General features: G+C 34.7%; 1 protein-coding gene across 2 annotated transcripts in view; it reads left to right on the forward strand.

The window, feature by feature from the left end:
- The window catches only part of CTNNA3 (catenin alpha 3), a 1,797,749-nt gene that overhangs the window by 1,084,833 nt on the left and 692,404 nt on the right, over nucleotides 1-20,512 (forward strand). For both annotated transcript variants that reach the window (XM_033209585.1, XM_033209586.1), the window contains exon 10: nucleotides 12,910-13,002. In XM_033209585.1, the coding sequence (XP_033065476.1) occupies nucleotides 12,910-13,002 (93 nt within the window). The remainder of the gene's footprint in view (nucleotides 1-12,909; nucleotides 13,003-20,512) is intronic.

Raw genomic sequence — 20,512 nt, forward strand, 5'->3', positions numbered from 1 at the left:
ATCTTTAATGACTTATTTGAGAGGAACAAGAAGTTCAGACACAAATTTGAATAGAATTGGAGGTGTGAGTAAGATAGGAAAAAGAAAAAAAGTAGGATCATATTACAATTATTCAATCATAAGAGTCATTACCTTATGTCTGCTGCAGACACACACACACACACACACACACACACACACACACACACACCATGCACAGAGTACCTTTTCAAACATGTTGATTTTAGATTCATTATTAAGATCAATATTGGCTGGTCTGATTTTGTCATTGATAATAAGCTTTAATTCACTTGTTTTTGTGCCATTATTTGACATTAAGACAAGGTAAAACCAGTGCCTGGTTTCCCTACTGTGAATTCCCAATCATTTTTCTGAATCATCATTTTAAACATAACAGCATATGAGACCATGAAAACTATTTTCTGCTTAGCAGCATTTTCTTCTGTGTAATCATTATATATGTGTATTTTCTGAAAACCTTATTTATAAATGGTTCGATATCTTTACCTTTGCAATAAGTGTCATGATTAATACAATTATCTTGATTGGTCTTAAAAATTCACATACAGGTATAGACAGGTTTCATTCTCTTCAATGATTCATTTTTATTATAATAAGCCAAATTATAAATTATTAAGAATATAGAAAAGGAAAGTTGAACTTACCTTGATTTTCACTCATCAGTAATCATCACAATTGCCGTTTTAGGGAGGATCATTTTGGATATCACATTTCCATATGCATACACAAAAGCTTCCCATCTTTCATAAATGAGATTGTTACATGTTCTGTTTTATTTGTCATTGGTGTGTTCCCATGTCAATACATATAGAACTATTTCATCAGTCACTTTATTTTTGTAAATTAAAAACTAATTTCATTATTAATATAGTGAAAAATATACTTGGAAGAACTTCAGTCAATATAGAAACATAGTTAAAAGGGGATACTTCTCTTCATAGCAATAGTAATCCTACCTTCTCTCCCATATATAACTCAAATTAACAGTGGAAATTTATCACTGTAGACATTATACTTTGCATTTATACATAATTTTAAATAATTTTTTTTTTTTTTTAAGACAGAGTCTCGCTCTGTCACCCAGGCTGGAGTGCAGTGGCATGATCTCAGCTCACTGCAAGCTCCGCTTTCTAGGTTCAGGCCATTCTCCTGCCTCAGCCTCCCGAGTAGCTGGGACTACAGGCGCCTGCCACCACGCCCGGCTAATTTTTTGTATTTTTAGTAGAGATGGGGTTTCACCATGTTAGCCAGGATGGTCTTGATCTCCTGACCTCATGATCCACCCGCCTCTGCCTCCCAAAGTGCTGGGATTACAGATAGGTGTGAGCCGCCACACCCAGCCCTATAATAAGTAAATAATTTTAAATAGAATCATATCTTCCATTCTGCAGTATCTCACTTAAAATTATATACTTGAGAAATTTTATAGCAGCAGAACATTTATTTCCTTTTTACAGCATTGTTATGTAATTTATTCTCCACTGTTAAATATTTACATTCATTTTTGCTTTTACAAATAAAGTTTTCACTTGGCTGTGACTCTGTTCACATATGCAAGTATTTCTGAATGACAGATTACATTAAGTAGAATTGCTACAGTTCTGAACGTTTTAAATTTTCATAGATGAAGCTAAGTTGCTCTCTGAAAAGTTGGCCATTTACCTCCCAGTTGTGTCCCCATATTCTCAGCAGTATTGGATACTATCAAACGTTTTACATATTTCTGATCTGACAAGCAAAAAAACGTAATTTTCTTGCGTTAGTTGCATATCCTGCTTAATAAATCAAGAGGTAGACTGAGAATCTTTTCATTTATTTATTAGTCATATTTCATATGTAAAGTCTGTTGATACTTAGGAGCTATTTATACCTATGTATAATATTTTTTATTATCAAATATAAAAACACATTTTTGCCTATCTTTTGTATTTTATCTTTATTTTCAATATTTTGACATTAAAAAATTTTTATGTAGTAATATATTCTAGTCTTTTTACATACATTGTACTTTTTTCCTGAAAGTAGATAGCAGGAAATTGGGCCATCACCAATATGTTTTTTCCATTACCCTGAAAAACACTAATTTTTGTACTGTTAATTACTGGCACATAATACTTCCCTTCGTTTTTTTTTTTTTTTTTTTTTTTTTTTTTTTTTTTTTTTTCAGATGGAGTTTCATTCTTGTCACCCAGGCTGGAGTGCAATGACGCGATCTCGGCTCAGTGAAACCTCTGCCTCCTGGGTTCAAGTGATTCTCCTGCCCTAGTCTCCCAAGTAGCTGGGATTACAGGCATGCGCCACCAAGCCTGGCTAATTTTTGTATTTTTTAGTAGAGATGGGGATGCATCATGTTGGTCAGGCTGGTCTCAAACTCCTGACCTCAGGTGATTCGCCCGCCTCAGCCTCTCAAAGTGAGGGGATTACAGACGTGAGCCACCACACCCGGCCCATTCCCCTTTTTTATAAAACTTATTTGACAGCCTTTCATATATTCTTCCAGATGCACATTAAAGTTTACCTAACTTCAATGTAGCTCTATAAATTTAATAGACAAATTTCTTGAGAGATAACATTATATTTTACAATACTGAGTTTTTCCATCCAAGAATCTGATATTTCTCACTAGTCATTCCATTCTTTTTTTACATCATTAAGTAAAATTTAATACATATATACATATGCACACATATCTATAATAGTGTTTATTTCAATAGATATATACTGCTATGAAATTTATGATATTTAGTTACTATAACAAATTTTGTCATGAAAACTTTTATAATATGTAGAAAAATATGTTGTTCATCTCTCATTCATTCTGCTTGAAGAAGCGTTACTGAATACTCAATAGTAATAACAGTTTTCAGATAATCTTGCATTCCCTAGGTAGACAATTTTGAGACCTGGGAATAAATATAATTATTTGTTAATATTTGCAGCTATTGCTTTTTTAAATTCATTTAGATTTACTAGAACCTTGAGTAAAATATTGATTAACCTCCATAGTAGAGGGAATGCTTATCTTAATCTTGACTTTTGAGCATGACACTTGCTGGAAATTTCTGGATTTTGTTTTAGATTAAGAATTATTCTTCCTATTCATTGATTGCTAAGGTTTTGAGTTTGTTTTTTAGTGTAGTTTTGCTTCACTTTAATCAGAATAGGCATAAACCTGTCATCAATGCTTTTAAAAAATCTATTGATATCTGGTTAAAAAAGGAATTTCATTGTTAGATCTCTCAGTCATGAGTCATTTATTCATTCTGGGAATAAATGACATTGTCTTGCTTTATTACTAGTTTTTATTACACAGTTGAATTAAATTGGCTAATATTTCATCTATAAATTCATGTTTAAATTAATAGAAAAGTTGCCTGATAGCTCTGCTCCTTTGTCTAATTTCTGTCTAATTTTGTTATCAGTTATATAAGCAGTAAAATAAAATTATTGAAATGAAAAGAGGTCTAGAAATGAAGTCAATCTGTTCCTCATCTTATAGATGGATGACCAAAGACAGAGAGGTAAAGCAAAACTAATATCAGAGAACGGATTGTGTGATTGAGGATTCATAAAATTTGGGAAGCAGCTTGAGTTGCAAAGTTCAAGAGAATATGAATTTCCTAAGTAATAATTTATCTCCATGTAACACTCTTACTACAGTCATCTCTATGAAGTTCACCTACCTCTATCTTGTTATAGTATTTGAAGACTTAGAGTTTTAGTCTTAGATCCTTTCACGTGTCCCCTTAAATAGATTGTGCTTGTTGAGATTCACTTTCATTGATTTTGACTTCTATGATTTCCCTGACAGTTCCCAGCCCACATAATAGGTGCATAATCAATATTTGTTAGTTGATGAAATTGTTTCCCTGCACTTTGCTATGTGCTTTTACAGCACAGTTATACTAGTTTAATATTCTACAAAACCCATAATTCATAGTCGTTTCTTATTACTACTAAGGGAAGCAAAGCAGCACTGCTTCACTAGGAGAAAGAGAAGGGCTGACTTGTTAGCCAGAGGTCACTCAGGTGCCAACATGGGGAGATCACAGCTCTTTCTGCAGTTACCAGAAGCAGAGCATATATTACATTCTGAAATAGACAATGAAGCTCCTGGATTTGTTGACGGAAGTTACTGTGTCTCTTTCCATCTGCCACATTTGCTGGCATTTGGCATCCAGCTCGGGCCCTTTGAAGAGTTACTTTACTTGATTAAAAATAAATAAATTAAAAGCTAAATTGGGACCTATTCAGTACTTCCAAATTTGGTATCTTAAGTGAAGGTAAAACTGGAAAGAAGCTGCCCCTGAAGTCTTGTTAAGTATGATGTCCAGACTAGAAGAGAAACATGTTACTTTTCTTTGAAGTCCAGTTGTCTAAGCCTTTGTAGAATATTGCAAATAAATTTCAAAGGAAAAATTTCATTCTCCTTTATTTCTTGTCCTGAATTTCTGCTGCTGTCTCCTCCCTTCAAACCCATTTTTCTTCCTTTTTTCATCTCATGTTCATCAAGAAGATGATACATTCTCAAGCATACTGATTCAGACATTCATGCATTCATTCACTCCCCGAAGAACTATTTATTGATTATCTACTGTGTGTCGGGTACTAGGCACTGTGGGCTGAATGATGAGCAAATAGAGGTGTGGCCCCTGCTTTTATAAATCTGGGGAAATGTATGCTAATCAAATAATCTCCCCAAGTGAATATATAATTACAAATTGAGAGTCATGCTCTGAAGGAAAAATCTGACTTAGGTGGGCAGAGGTTTCAGGTATTCTGTGTGGAGGTGGAGGACAGTGTTGGTGAAAAACTTTCTGAGGAATTACGTTTGAGCAGAGATCTGATGGATAGCAGTTAGGCAAGTATAAGTGGTTTGAAGGTAGCTGTGAAAAGGGAGGAAGAGAGCATTCCAGTCAACAGAGAACAGTATGTACAGATGTTTTCTGGCAGAAGCAAACATTGATACACGAAAGTACATTGATATAGCTGAAGCACAGAGAGAACAAGAACTACATATGATGACTCTGGGCCGCACTGCAAGATCTAGCAGGGATGGGAGTATGATGTGGGTATGGGAAGGTGATGATGGGGAAACCAAATTTGCATCTGAAAAAAATTGTGGGCTGCAATGTGAACGTATCATAGAGAAATAACATTTGTTGACAACAAAAGCTAAAATTGGAACAAGAATAAAATAAAGAAAACTGATCAAAATCTTACCTAGGGTAGAGGACAGCAAAAGTATAAGTTGGTGCAAAAGTAATTGCGGTTTCTGCCATTAAAAGTAATCGCAAAAACCGCAATCACTTTTGCACCAACCTAATACATGATTTGGGATATTACTGAGAGGTAAAATGTTTTAAAATGTATATATGTGAGAATGAGAGAGTGAGTATTATACAGGCGACCCGTAGCTCTCTGCCTTGAGTCATAAGACTCATGGGATTACTTTACCCCATACACAGTCCTCTGTCCCTGCCCGGCTAGTTTAACCATCGTCATTTCACTCAAACACTCTAGGAACGATTAGCATGGTTGTCTCTGTGGCCGAATTGGATATTTTCAGGGATATCTTACTTGTTCTCTCAGCATTTGATATATGTTATCATCTTCTTGAAACCTTTTCTTCTCCTGGTCTCCATGACATCACAGTATAGTGGGTCACCTTTCTTATCTCTGGTCACTTTTTCTAAGACTCATTGAAGGAGTAACCTCATGTTTCTGCCTAACAAATATTAATATCTTATATACTCCAAGAACTTTTTCTCCTCACATAATATCTAATTACCATGAATAAAATAGTAACTTCTTAATTAATATATCTACTGAAGACCCCCTTTTAACTACACATCTAACTATATATAGTTTATGTCTTCTTATGTATCTCAGTGGCAACTCAAACTCAAAGTATCTAGTTCAACTCTTGCTGTCTCCCACCAACCTGAAGAACTTCTAGTATTCCATCTATCAGTGATTTGGCTAGTGACTGTAATTTTGCTACTTGCTACCATGTCCAAGGAGCATAGACATCATTTTTCCTTTTTCATGCGTCTTCATAAGCTTTTATGAACTGCCATTCATTTCTAAATTCAGAAAGAAGCCCAAGTCTCCTTTGCCAATACAAGTTAAAAATAACCTGTTTCAGCTAGATTATTTCCACACTTCTATTCAAAGTTTTTCTCTGTTTATTTGTATCTTTGCTACAGATTTGTCAAACCTTGATGTTTCCAATGAATATACACAGCCAGACTGAAATCCACTCAGGGCAGTTAAGTTTAATAACCTAAGGACTTCCTTTTCTCAGATATTTCTCCCCATAACCTAAAGCAATAATACTTACCTTTATATTAATATGGTACAGAACTAGGATTATTTTTATTAGGAAGGAGTGGAAGAAAGGACATAGCTTCCAATGAACAAATTAAGTTGTACACAGGACTTTAAAAAATAGAATTCATCAAATGTGTTAATTTCAGACACAATTGACAGCAATTTATATTGATGATTTAGTTCCAGATAGAGATAAATTATTATTTTTATTTATTTACATAGATGAAATACTATTTTCAGGATATTTAACTTGATGGGAAAAATATTTTTTAAAAAATATATCATCGTCTTTACCCTCAAGCAGCTCACCTTCTGGTGGATACATAAGTGAGCTTAGGGAGAATGAGAATTTGCTATAACACGAGAGTGCGGGAAGATGAAGATATGGATCCTGGGCATCTGAAAATAGTTTGTGGAAGGGACAATATTTGATCCAGACCTTGAAGTATAGGTATGATTTTCAAAGAGTATGTGAGGGGTGGTTTTCAAACAGAATGAACAGCTTTCTGAAAGATAAACTCAAAAATGATAAATTATTTTCTTCAAGAATTAGATGTTCTCTTGTACCTGATATGTCACATGTTCTAATAGACACTGAAGAATTAGATCGTCAAAGGAAGACACTTATCTATATTTGCAGGAAGTGAAATGACTGTCTCCTTCCTTGCATTTTTCCCTGACACTAGGACATCCAGGCTGACTAAACCCAGAGGCAGGCATTTAATGAGAAGGTGCCTTTCACAGAAATAATTATGGTTATACATTACCAGCTTTCAACTTTGCTGAAAGTATCCATCTGAGATTAGTACATTCTAGGAGTATAAGTTTCTGGCTCAGTACTTACTAAGAATCATGGTTCTCTGGTTGTATGTAAAATAAAATACATTTGGCTTACTAAAAAAGAAAATAAAGACTTTATTGGAAGACATAAGATAATGCACATAAATAAAAATGAAAGCAGGCTAAGATTCCACAGAACAAAGAGTGATTCAGGGCTGTAGGTGGCAGTAGTAAGTGATGGATATGCCCAGGCTAAATCTAGGGGAGGACCAGGATCCTTGATTGACAGTCGTACCAAGACTTTACACCACCAGGTTAGAGAAAGAGCTGTTCTCCAAGGGAAATCAGTGTTATTACCAAAAGGAGGAATGGATTTGGGATGGAAGGCCAGAAATATCCTATACTTGAATTTCTTCTTTCAGTTGTTAACTTTTTCTCTATTTCTCAAGTAGAAGTTTAAGTCATTATTTCTTGCCTCTAATTTGTGAAGCTTTCTATTTAACTTCCTATGCTATCCCGTAAATATTCAGGTCATTCTTTTTTAGACTTTCACCTCAGCACATTTATCTTCAGGAAAGAGTGTCTATTCAAACAAATAAACATTAACCAAAATCCTAGTATGTATCTGTGTGTTGTCATGTGTGTATTGTTGTTGTTGTTGTTGTGTGTGTGTGTGTATTGGGAATGGGGGAGGTGGTATATCAGAATCACCTGGGAGAACTTTTAAAAAATCTAATTATACATCCCTTACACCTCTGACTTCCATGCATATACACACTTAATAAATCAGAATATCTTGACAGAAGAGAATTGAACTTTTATTTTTAATAGTTATTTACTGGTGATTCTATTATTCTTACCATCTCTCTTATCCCACAATTTGAGGACTATTGATTTGAATTTTCTGTAGACCCCATTTTATTTCCATTATCAAAGATATTTGCCGTTCTGGATTCTAGAACAACTAGGAGAAAGTTGAGAGAAATATTTCGTCTCCTTATAAAGAAGAACTTCATAACTTGTGTAACTTTGTAACTTTGGGCTGTCCTGCAATGGGACTAGACTGCCCTGCAAGACAGTAAATTCTCTGACTCTGCAAGTGTTTACACAAGGGTTGCATGACCAACTGCCAGATGGGAAAATGCATGAAAATGAGACGGTGACCTTTCTCCCCCATTGAGAGCTAGGACACGTGGTGACATGATATAACAATTAACTATGTGAACAATATATATACAATGAATGTGTGACAATGAAAATCTCAGCAAACATCAAGGTTTGCTTCGTGTTCTGGAGAGACCATATTACAGGTAAATACCCATGTGGGAACTTCTTGGTGACAGACTGAATGATGTGTGATAAGCAGCTGTCCAAATAGTGTACTCATTCCTAACAATGATTCCATTTCAGTTGTCTAAGATGACTGAGAACACTACCAGTGCTCCTGAGATTTCAGATAAAACTTAATACTAGAATGTTAAAACATAGCATGCGCGGACATTCAATGTATTTAAAATAGAATATCTTTACCAGATTAGAAAAAAGTAATGATAAAAAGCAGACTTAACCTATAGTATAGTAGATATTTGTAAAGGGTCATTGGGGACATTCTCCATCTCAAAATATCTGTTTCATTGCTGTCCCTGGCTCTACCACTAGTGAGTCATTCTTTTATGTCAAGCATGGTCATTCTCCTGACCTTGATAGAGAGTGAGGGACAGAACTAGCCTGGGTGTCAGGATTCTACAACGCCAGGCTCCACAACAGGGAATTTCTCACCGGAAACCCTGGGTTAGAGAGTGAAGGATACTATGTTCTCTGCTGAGTGAAAGGAAAGACTCAAAGTCCAGCAAATGGAAATCATGACAGAAACATACTAACTAGTATACAGAACTGGAACATGTGCCTTGGCACATGGCTGTAATCCTAGGACTTTGTGAGATCGAGGCGGATGGATCCCTTGAGCCCAGGAGTTGGAAACCAGCCTAGCCAACATGGCGGAACCCCGTCGCTACAAAAAGTACAAAAATTAGCCAGGTGTGGTGGCGCACACCTGTAGTCCCAGCTACTTGAGGGGCTGTGGTGAGAGGATTGTTTGAGCCCAGGAGGCAGAGGTTGCAGTGAGCCTAGATCGAGCCACTACACTCCAGCCTGGGCGATGGAGCAAGACTATATCTCTAAATAAGTTAATTAATTTAAAAATGAACTAGGAACCAGAAAGAAGGGAACAAACATCAACGTGATTGTTCAGGTGAGTAATTGTCTGGTCAGGCGTTTTCATTTACAATGTTTTTTAGAGCCCAAATAGGGCAATAAGGTCAGCTATGTTTAAAGGGCCTAGAATACACCATACGTTTTAGAGGACAGAAGAAATGGTAGGAAGGAAAGAGCTGCAAGGGAGGGATCCTAATACAAAATTTCACTCTCCTGTCATATCAAGACGCATATCCCTGTTTGAAGACTTCTTGTTTGGTTTTAAATTACTACAATATTGGTAATTATTTTAAGGATGTAATTTAATCTTTTGTAAAAAATGAAAGAACATTTTGTCCCAGGTTTTTCTTTTCAATAAATGTGTAAATTTAACTAACTACCTTTCGTCCCGTTTATTTAGGATAATTTAGCCTCTGCTTTTTGTAGACTTGGTGAAGGCCGTAGCACAATATCAATAAAAAGTCTGGTCAATCATTTCACTGCAAGAATGCTTTTCAACACTTTCTTCAGGGTAGCAAAAAAGACACACACATATCGCTAGTTAATAGTCGCCCTGCCATTGGTTGATTTGAGTATGTTTTATCCCCCTGCTTAATTTTGTTTTCTTATTTATACAATATAGGATTAGAGAGTGGGGTTAGAGGTCACAAAACAGTGACTTATGAACTAAAGTAAGCCAACAGACGTTAGTTTGGCTAAGACATTGAGTTTTTCCTTTCATTTGTCTTGTTTTAACGAATGCCTTTCAGTGGGGCATACACAATCATTTTGTTTGGGGACCCACCACCCTACCCTACCGCTGAGTCAATCTAGACTCAACGTTTGTATCCCCTGCAAGGCTTTTGAAAGCATTTGAGTTTGTAGCTCTTGGGTCAGTATACTGTTAAATTTCTTTAGGCTCCTAAGGCTTTCATTCTACAAAACCTCTGAGAGAATGAAATTTCTTTTTTTTCTTTTTCTCTTTTTCTTTTTCCATTGGTTGAGAGATAGATTAAATGGAAGGCAATTCATACATGGTGAAGGCCATCAGGTATCAGACTCTCCCCATACATTATCTCGTTGAATTCTCAAAGCATCCCAGTGAGGTAGTCATTATCATACCCATTTTATAGGTGACAAAACAAGGTCAAATAATTTAATATCTTGCTCATGATCAGAAGCTTATTAACTGTGGGATTGGGTTCAAACCCAGATCTGTTTGTCTCCAGAAACTCCCGATATCCTTGTTTCCCTTAGTGAGCTGAAACATGCTACAGAGATCTTATGAATACCAACAAAGCTTTGCCCAAATTTTTCCCAGATACACAAAGGACATCAAATGTCCAAATATCTAAAACTATTTTTACAAAACATCTTATTTGTAGGCTGTATTCTTTGACCAGAGGGAATTACATTTCTACTGTTCTTGGGAACATACTTGACTAAAGAGCCATGCAGAATTTAGGAAGAATCATCATTAGAAGAAATTTGGCTTTCATTCACACATGGATGTCACATTAGAAAATACATCACAAAATCATTCACATTTGAAATGTAAAGATATTTTATTTCTAACACTTGTCACAGATACTAAGTATCTTAAAATTCGACCTTGTTTGTACAAAATAGCACTAAAACTGCACATACCTTGAAATATACTCTATTACGTAGAAACTTTATTTGACAAAACAATTCTGGTAAGGAGAAGTTCAGGTATGTGCAGGCATAGAATAAATGAAGACAAAAAGAGTGTTAGTATAATGACTGAGAAGAAAACTTCAAGTAGAAAACACAACTTTCAGTTGTGTTGTATTTTCATTAGAGAGTTGTATAAAATTAATTCTCTTAATATAGACACAAACTGTGTTTAACATAATTTCCATACTATGTCAGTCACTTAATTGGCTTTTAATAAGCCTAGTGGCCAGCCAATGTCCGGAAGAAGAATGCATATTTTCAAAAGGAAAAAGAAGAAAATGAGGATACATTAAATATGAGTAAGTAAAGTAAAAGAGCATCTACAAAGGGACAGTTTTCTGTAATTTCTAAGCTTTGGGTTAACCATCATTCTTGTAATTTGACCACATTGAGTCAATGATTTTTATTTTTATTTTTTTTACTTTAAACAAACAGTGCTCAAATTTACAGGTCAGTATTTTTTGCAAATGCAGTGTGAATTAATATAATACATATTTAAAGCAATTAAACTGTCAAGTTTCACTTTTAGTGATTGGGGTTTGGGGAGTAGAAAGGGGCACAAAAACTGTTGCCCTTTTCAAATAACTCACAAATGTGCTAATTATGTGTCAGATATGAAAGTTGAGGCATGGTGACCTTCAAGCCAACAAAAGACCTTTTCAAGTAAGCCATCCCCATGTACATTAATGAAGTGAACAATGCCCTTCCACAGTTAAATAATGTATGGCTGTTATTTCATTATATGTGAATGAAAACCAAGGAGTTATTTCACTAGTGGCATATTGAAATAAATGTTATAAAAAAGCAAAGACTGTAAATCCATTTCAATAACATTTTGTGGTACTCTTAAAATAGTGATCCAAAGTCATATGTTGTTTATTTCTACTCATGTGGCTAATGCATGGTTTCTCCACAACTGGATGTATTTTAGATCTTAGCAGGAAAAATTGCAATGTGTTAAAGTATAAAACAATTGACAGAGATATTTTAAAAGATAGAAAAATTATTGTTAGATCAAGTATCTCCTTGCAATGATAAAGATAATGATATATTTTGTAGATCAGAGAGAACATTGCCTCTCTCCATAAGCCTTACTCTGTTAGTAAGAAGAATGTTGAACAAGAGCGGGGTTCAGAGGAAGGGAAAATAATCTCCCACTCTTTATCGTGGCTCTTTCGTGGTTGGGAGAAAGTATTTATAAACCTTGGATTTAGGTCATGGACATAATGGTAAAAAAAGAGCACCCATTTTGTTGGAAGAAAATGTAAATTTCAAAAGCAATAATATAAGAGAAATTTGGGTGTCACTAATGCTTGAATCAAATGCACTGCTGGAATGTCAAACAGTACCCATGAAGTTGTAGTGGAAAATCAAGAGCAGGAAGAAGTGAATTATCTTGTATTTGTTCAGCTTTGTAGTGTATTTGATATAAACAAAACATATATACAGATACAGTCATACTTAATGCAACTTAAATATGAGTAATAGACCTCTGGGAAATAATAAACCAATTACTAATTTAAAATAAATCACAATCATATGAGATTCCAAAAACCTATTAGCATTCAATCCATAAACATTTTTTTTCCAGTCTCATAATAGCTTCTTATTATGGGTTAGGTGTTGATACCAAGAGACTATACAGGGTTTACAGATTCACTCACTAGTCTCTCCTCATTTTAAACAATTCTCTAGGTCCTTCTATTGCTATTTGCTTTAATAGATTATCTGAATTCTTTCATAAAATGGATACCAGTGATGTTTTTGAGAATGTTCTTTGTCATTGAGATTCTCAATGAATGTGTACATGTTCTTGTTCAGTATGTGTTGCTACATTTCCTTGATAATCTAAAATAATTTCCATTGTTTTGGATTGTATTTAAGGTGGCAAATCTTGCTTGTTCCATGTCAACAAATGAAGATGGAATTAAAATTGTCAAAATTGCAGCCAATCATTTGGAAACCTTGTGTCCACAGGTATGATAACTAAGTTACTGTCTTTTTGTCTGTAAATTATATATAATTAATTCCTAATGCTTTTATGCATATGAAAATACACTATTATTTTTTTTTTTCTTTTTTTCTGAGACCAAGTCTCACTCTGTAGCCCAGGCTGGAATGCAGTGGCGTGATGTCGGCTCACTGCAACCTCTTCTTCCTGAGTAGCTGGGATTACAGGCATGCACCACCATGCCTGACTAGTTTCTGTATTTTTAGTAGAGATAAGGTTTCATCAAGTTGGCCAGGCTGGTCTCAAACTCCTGACCTCAAGTGATCTGCCCACTTTGACCTCCCAGAGTGCTGGGATTACAGGCATGAGCCACCGTGCTCGGCCAAAATGTTTATTTGAAGCATAGAGGACTGAATTGTCCTAAGGTGATTCTTAAAAAGAGAATAGAGAAAATGACTAACATTCCTTAAGTGGCCATATTGGAATCTCCTGAGGCAATGATACTTGGTCCAAATGATTTGATTTGTTTTTAGTGATTATTTATTTTGAAATTTCAAATGGGTTGAAAGGATTGACTCTTTTTTTCTTTTATCAAAGAAGATATGTGTTTGAAAAAAGTTAAATATTTTCTTGTCAGTAATTCAGATGTTTCTTAAAATCTGAAGAGTCTTCACTGAAAGAGTGAAGATTTTAAGTAAAATCTTAAAACTACATAACAAATAGTTTTGAAGCCATGAATCAACATACACGTAGGGCAATGTAAACACTCTTGTCTGAGAAGAAGCAGGAAATAATATGGATACTTCCTAATGAAGACCACAAATGTTATAAGGATGATAAATATAACAAAGATTAGGGACTTTAATTCTCTGGATGTCTCCTGAGATTCTCATTCTACGAAAAGTAGGGCATGTGTTAAATTCTTGATTTGCCTTGCTGACAATTTCATCTCTAAGAATATTGAGGAAACTGTGAAGGAAACTGCATCTTTGGACTTAATGGTGATTAACAAGTAAGAACAAGCTGGAAAAGTGGAGTCTAGAGGACCTGCAGCTGAGATCTCCCAACTGATGTCAATTTTCTATGAAACTCCAGAGGGAACAGAATACTCCAACAAGGTCTCTAAAGTAGTTGAATGAAATACACTCCCATCAACATTCTGTAAGTGTTCTCATCTCTGCACATTGTGAATAACGCTCAAGGTTATCACTTTTTAAAATGCCTTTTCAATCTGAAAGTATTAAGCATTTCTCATTGGTTTTAATGTGTAATTTTCTGATTGCTAGTGAGAACATTCTTTTCGCAAATATTTATTGACTATTTGACTTTCTAATTCGGTGACTTGCTTATATCCTTTACGAAGTTTCCAATTTTAGTTAGGTTGTCTTTTTTGTAATTAATTTGCTTAGGTTTGTTAAAAATATCTCTGTTGCTCATGTCTTTTGAAATATTTTTAAAATAATTTTTCAGTCGCAGACTTTAAGAACTTTAACGTAAACGTATGATTTATCTTTTAGTTATTTTAATATGTAGTTATGGAGCACCTACTGTGTGCCCTGGTTTGTGGTTTTGTGCCTTGTTAAGACATTCTACCAACAAATATGTCACGTATTTCCCACATTATGTTGTTAAAAGAGTAAAGTATTATTATTCAACATACAAGTATTTATTCCTTCTGAAATATATTTTTATGTCTAACATGAGGTAGAGATCGTTTCATTTTGTAGTGTGGACATTTGGGCCACCATCATATATTAAATAGTTGATCTTTTCTCAATTACTCTGAAATTCTACCATTGTTTCACACATATCCCATGAAGACTTACAGATATTTCCATTGTCTAATATATATTTGTATACATGTTCATATATACTTATAAACATAAATACACATACACATATACAAATTTATATAATGCATTAAATATATAATACATATATAACAATGTATAATTATTTTTAGTTTGTTCCACATGCAAAGATAGGTTGATAGACAAAGTGAAACATTTCAAGGTACACAAGTTTCTGGACTTTCTATTCTGTTCCATTGGTCTATTTCTCTATCCCTGTAACAGTATCATAATGTTTTAAGCATGGTTTTACATTAAATCCTAATATCTTCTAGGCAAGCTGGCTCATCTTATTTTTTTTTCTTTAAATTATAGCTGTCATTCTTAATTTTTATATAACTTTTGGGATTAACTTATCAAGTATCATGAAAAAACATTAGAAGTTAGATTTAAAACGTTAAAATGTTTTGAATTATAGATTATTTTAGGGAACGACCCCTTTAAGATATTGAATCTTTCCATTAATAAACATCTTACATCTACAGTAATCCTCTTTGTCTGCTGTTTCGCTTTTGATGGTTTCTGTTACCCTCAGTCAACTGTAGACCAAAACTATTAAATGAAAAATTCCAGAAATAATAAGTTTTAAATTGCATGTAATTCCCCATATTGAGATCAAACCTTTCTTCATCTCTCTCTGTCCCACCCAGGACATGAATCATCCCTTTGTCTAGCATATTCATGCTGTAAATACCACCCTCCTGTTACTCATTTACCAGCCGTCGTGGTTATCCAATCAACTGTCGCAGTACTCATGTTCAAGTAACCTGTATTTTACTTAATAATGGTGCCAAAATACAAGAGTAGTGACTCTGGCGATTAAGATATGAAAAAAAAAAAAAAATCATATGCTGTGGTTGCTAAAACCCATGGTAAGAACGGATCCTCTGTGAAATTGTGAAGAAGGAAAAAGAAATTAATGCTCATTTTGCTGTCGCACCTCAAATTGCAAAAGTTATGGCCACAGTGAATGATAAGATGGAAAAGGCATTAAGTTTTTGGGCAGAAGACATGAACGGAAAATGTGTTCTCATTGATGATAACTGGGTTTGGTACCATCTGAGGTTTTAATCATCTGTTGAATGATCTTGGAACATATGCTCTGCAGAGAATGGAGGATTACTGTATCTCCATAATCAGATCTTTTTTAAAAGTTATCCTTCAGAGATACTGTTTTCTTAATTATTTATTTTAGTAAACATCGTGGTTCTGAATATCTTCTACTGCTGTTGATTTCCAATTTTTTCTCTCCAGACCAAATATCTCCCCTGAAAAACCAGACTCACATATGCCTAATTTTTCCTTTGGCATCTTTACTTTGATATCTAGAAAACATCTAAAACTTAAAATAGCCTAAATGAAACTTCTAATTTCTCCGTCTTCATCTTATTCCACTTCTCTTTCAGTTCCTAGTTTTAGTTAATGACACAGCCATTCACCTCATAGCTCTGGTTAAAAACCTGGGAGGTTTTCTTTACTCATTCATTCATTATTTATTGAACATTTACTATGTGGTGGGCACTGTTAATGCATCTAGAGAGAAAATAGTAAAGAAAACGAATGATAAACAAAAAATGCCTGCTTTGGTGAAGTTGTTGTTGGAATGATATCTAATGGCTGTTTTTTCTACCTCATCCATTAACAAGTCCTATCATTTCGCAAAAAAAAATCTATCTTGAATCTATATACTTCTTTCCATCTTGTTTGTCAACATCTTAGCCTACGCCACCATCATTTCTATCTTGGACTACAGAAATGTCATTCTATATGGTCTCCATGCCTACACTCATATCTCTGTAAAAGATAAAGTTTTAAAGGTGTTTATCAGAAAAGTCACTTTCCTTAGCTTTTTAAAATGCAGACTATTTTTATATCTTAATCAGACCTATATGCTTTTCCTACTGCCTAACTTCCAACCCCACTCCATATTATTATTTTTTCACCCACTAGATCTCTACATAGTTCCTTTTGTGTTTCTAGAACACAGTAACCCCCTTTCCACCTGGTAGAGAGTTTGCACTTCATAATTCCCCAGTGTTCTTTTCCCATATGGCCATATGGACAACTTCTTTTATGTTCAATTTACGAGGACTCAGCTTAAATATCATCTTCTCAGAGATCAATCTCCCTTCTCCCTAAATCACTCCTCCAGCTATGACTTACTATGTTACCATACTTGCTTATTTTAGAGTCTATATCACAACCTGAAGTTATATTTTATATTAATTTGTTACCTTTATTATATATGTTACATACTCACGAAGAAAATTCATGAAGTCAATGATTTGATCTTCCTTATTCGCTATTAATATCCCCTGTACCTAGGAGAAATAAAATATATATTGGATGTTCAATAAATATTTGTTCAGTATATACATGAGAGAGAAGGTTACTAGAATGATAAATCATTCTGTGTTCATAAAGGGCAGGGAGGATTTTGGCAAAAACTTCTTGATATATTTCTTAATATGATGTGTCTTATTTTTAATAAGATGAAAAAAAGGCAGTATAATCACTTTGAGCTGTAACTGACAGAAAGAAAAAAAAAAACCTTTACAGTGGCTTTTTTATGTATAGATACTGTCCAAGTATGAGATCTGAATTCATAGGCTAGATTGATTTTAGAGTGGGTCAGGTAAGTTCTGGGTCACGAGGAGCTGATAGGGTGGCCCTGAATTTCTGTTTGTTAAGTACAATTGAATTCACCTAAGTTTCAGTGAATTGAGTTGTTCTGGTTCTTACTGTGCACAAAGGACCTCAACTGTAAAGCTTTGCCCAGTTATAGGTATCACCCTTCAAAAAAGATTTATCACTTGGAGCATACTTAGCAGAGATATTTGAAATCGTGACATGAGTTGAAACTATGTCATATGTACACCTCAGAAAAGCAATAGGGAATTTTTAGCCTGGAAAAGACCTGGAGAAACACAATCACTCTCATTATGTCTTTAAAGGACTATGATGTGAACGACTTGTTCTGAAGGGCCCCGAGGGGCAGAGTACAACCTGTGAGCAGATGTTAGAAGAATGCAAATTTTATCTCAAGATAGAGATGAGTGTTTTTAGCAGAGCTATCCTGACAGGAATTGAACTTCATTGAGAACACAGGATTTGGCGTTTCTCAACACTACAGACATTTAACACAAGGAGAGTAACTAGTTGACCAAGGTATTTTAATGGGGGGCACAAACAAACCTTGGGTGAAAAGTGGGTCTAGAAGCCTTTTGAAACCCAATCCTGAGATCCTCTAATGGATCTGTCTATTTTATGAAACAGAGAACTGTGATCTGGATAGCAGCATTGCTGGAGTACTACAGGTGTGTGAACAGTTATACTCAACCTGGTGGAAGGATAAAGCCATCTATAGGGCTTAATCCTTGCTCCATTTTAACAAGTGACTTGAAAGAATATTGAAAAAATAAACATTTTATATTTGCGTAAGGCACAAAACTGAGAATGATAGACAGAATAGTCTAATGTTTGAAAACTCATAAGCTGAAATTAAATAAGGGCAAATACAAAGTCAGACCTTAAGCTTAAATACAATCTATTGCACGAGCGTATAGTGAAACTATTGCACATCAAATGCACATGGGGCACCAGGACTTGAGAGGGACATTTGCTATCTGGTTCAGTGAATTTCAAACCTGGGTCTAACCAGACTATTATCTACTTTATTATTTCAGAAATCAAATATTTCTGATAAAGTAGTAAATATAAAACCTCAGAATAAAAAGTTGATTAAATTTCACTATATGAAAAAAAGCTAACTACCTTTTCATGGTCTATAGCAAAAGTAGCTCAAGGTAGTTAGCTTTTATAAGTTGTTTTAAGCCATAGTGAGCTGTCACCTCATTACTGGAAGTGTTTAAACAAAGGCAAAATAGGGTATACCTTGACAAAAGTATTGGAGAGAGAATTTCATTATTGAGAGGTAGAAGAATTAGATCATGTTAAGTGTTCTTTCCATAAATAAGATTCACTAATTAACAAAAATCATTATGAAAACCTAGGGTATTTTCCCTGTGGTGAACACACATTCAATTAGGCAGACCCTCCTAAGTACTTAGATTTTCCAGAATCAAAAGAGAGAAATGTGGTTCTAAAATAAATCAAGTTTTCCAATCACTGTCTAATTTGAGTCAGTATCTAGTACTGCTTTGTTATATCTCTGTTGCTCTCACCAAGTAGTATCCAATGACCTGACAGGGCTAAAACATCTTCCAGAGGTACCTAATTTATTTTCAGTGATGTAGTTGGGTACAAAGAGATAATATTTTTATAAGTTGTTACTGAAAATCTATAATTTCTAAAAGAGATATATATTGGGTGTGTTGGTAAGTAGGGAAGAAAGACAACATTGCCCTAGAGAAGCATGTGAAATATAAAAAGAACAAAGTATTTGGGTTAGGGCATGCACTGGAGGTCACTTGTATTCATATTTTAACATAGAAAGCTATAAACTCCATGAGGATAGGAATTTTTGTTCTGCTGATATATCCTAAGAATAATGCTTGACACATAGTAGGCTGAGTGAATGATTATACCTCAATGACCTTTTTAGGATTATATTCATTGGCAGGTAATATTGGAAGGCATTACTATTCCCCTTCCTTCTTCGTTTTCTGGGAGTGTAGAAACTCTCAATTTCTAATCAAAGTGATAAAAAGTCCCAGTACGACACTTTGTCTGTTGAAGTACAAGTCATGTGAAGTGACTGGCATTATCTCTCTCTGCATAGACAGGACTATTTTGCAAAAACAGCGACTTGTTCTGATTAAGTTATGATGTATTTAGTACACACTTCAGTAAGGGCATTAGACTGTTTCTTTCAAATGGAAAACCATGTACTTATTTGTATGGGATTTTTATTTGTTTTTCTGATAGAGAAGCTCTCATATCTGTGAACTGAAAGCACTTAATTTTCTAAGTATCAAGCTTTGGGGAAGTAAATATATTTTGTTTCATCTACTGTTAATGATGATGATGGATGTTTTGTTTTCAACTAAACAATATAGGACCCAAATATTCAATGTAAAATGACCATATTCTTTAAGAATCATGTAAGAGCCATATCAGGCCTTTTATAATTTATGCCTAATTTATTTCTTTTCACTTCAGGGAATGGCACAAATGCTCTTAAAATTTTGGAAACCATCAGTTGTGTCATAATGTAAAACAGACTTAAATGAGGTGATTTTGTTTTTTAAACGTTTATAATAATTGAGTGGTATATCCTCAAGACTGACTAGGGTGATTTCAGATGTAAGTTTAGTACCAGTTTCTTTCTAGTGATGGTGTGGTATCTATGTGGGGAGACAGTGCTTGGGTGCAGCTGTGAGCACAGCTACTACGACTGGAAATGTCTGTGCCTTTATCCTATCATTGCTCTGTATCTTGTTCCAATTACACAGCCACTTTCTTCCACTCACTCCAAGGATCTCTTCATTCAACAAATACTTACAGACCACCTACTGGGAGCATCCATGAAGCTAGGGTGAGCCAGGGGCAGGGAGTGGGAATTTAGGGGGTACTCAACAGAGCAGTTCTGAGAAAGAAGAAATTTAAGGTCTAAGTTTTATTAGAAGGAAAATCAGAGGTGGTGTGTCCTGGCAGAAGAAACAGAATTTGTGGAGGAGAAGTCATGGTCATCAAACTCAAGTGGGGAAATGGAGTAAAAAATTAG

Source organism: Trachypithecus francoisi, unplaced genomic scaffold (assembly GCF_009764315.1).
Source record: "Trachypithecus francoisi isolate TF-2019V2 unplaced genomic scaffold, Tfra_2.0 Lachesis_group9, whole genome shotgun sequence".
Classification (NCBI taxonomy): Eukaryota; Metazoa; Chordata; class Mammalia; order Primates; family Cercopithecidae; genus Trachypithecus; species Trachypithecus francoisi.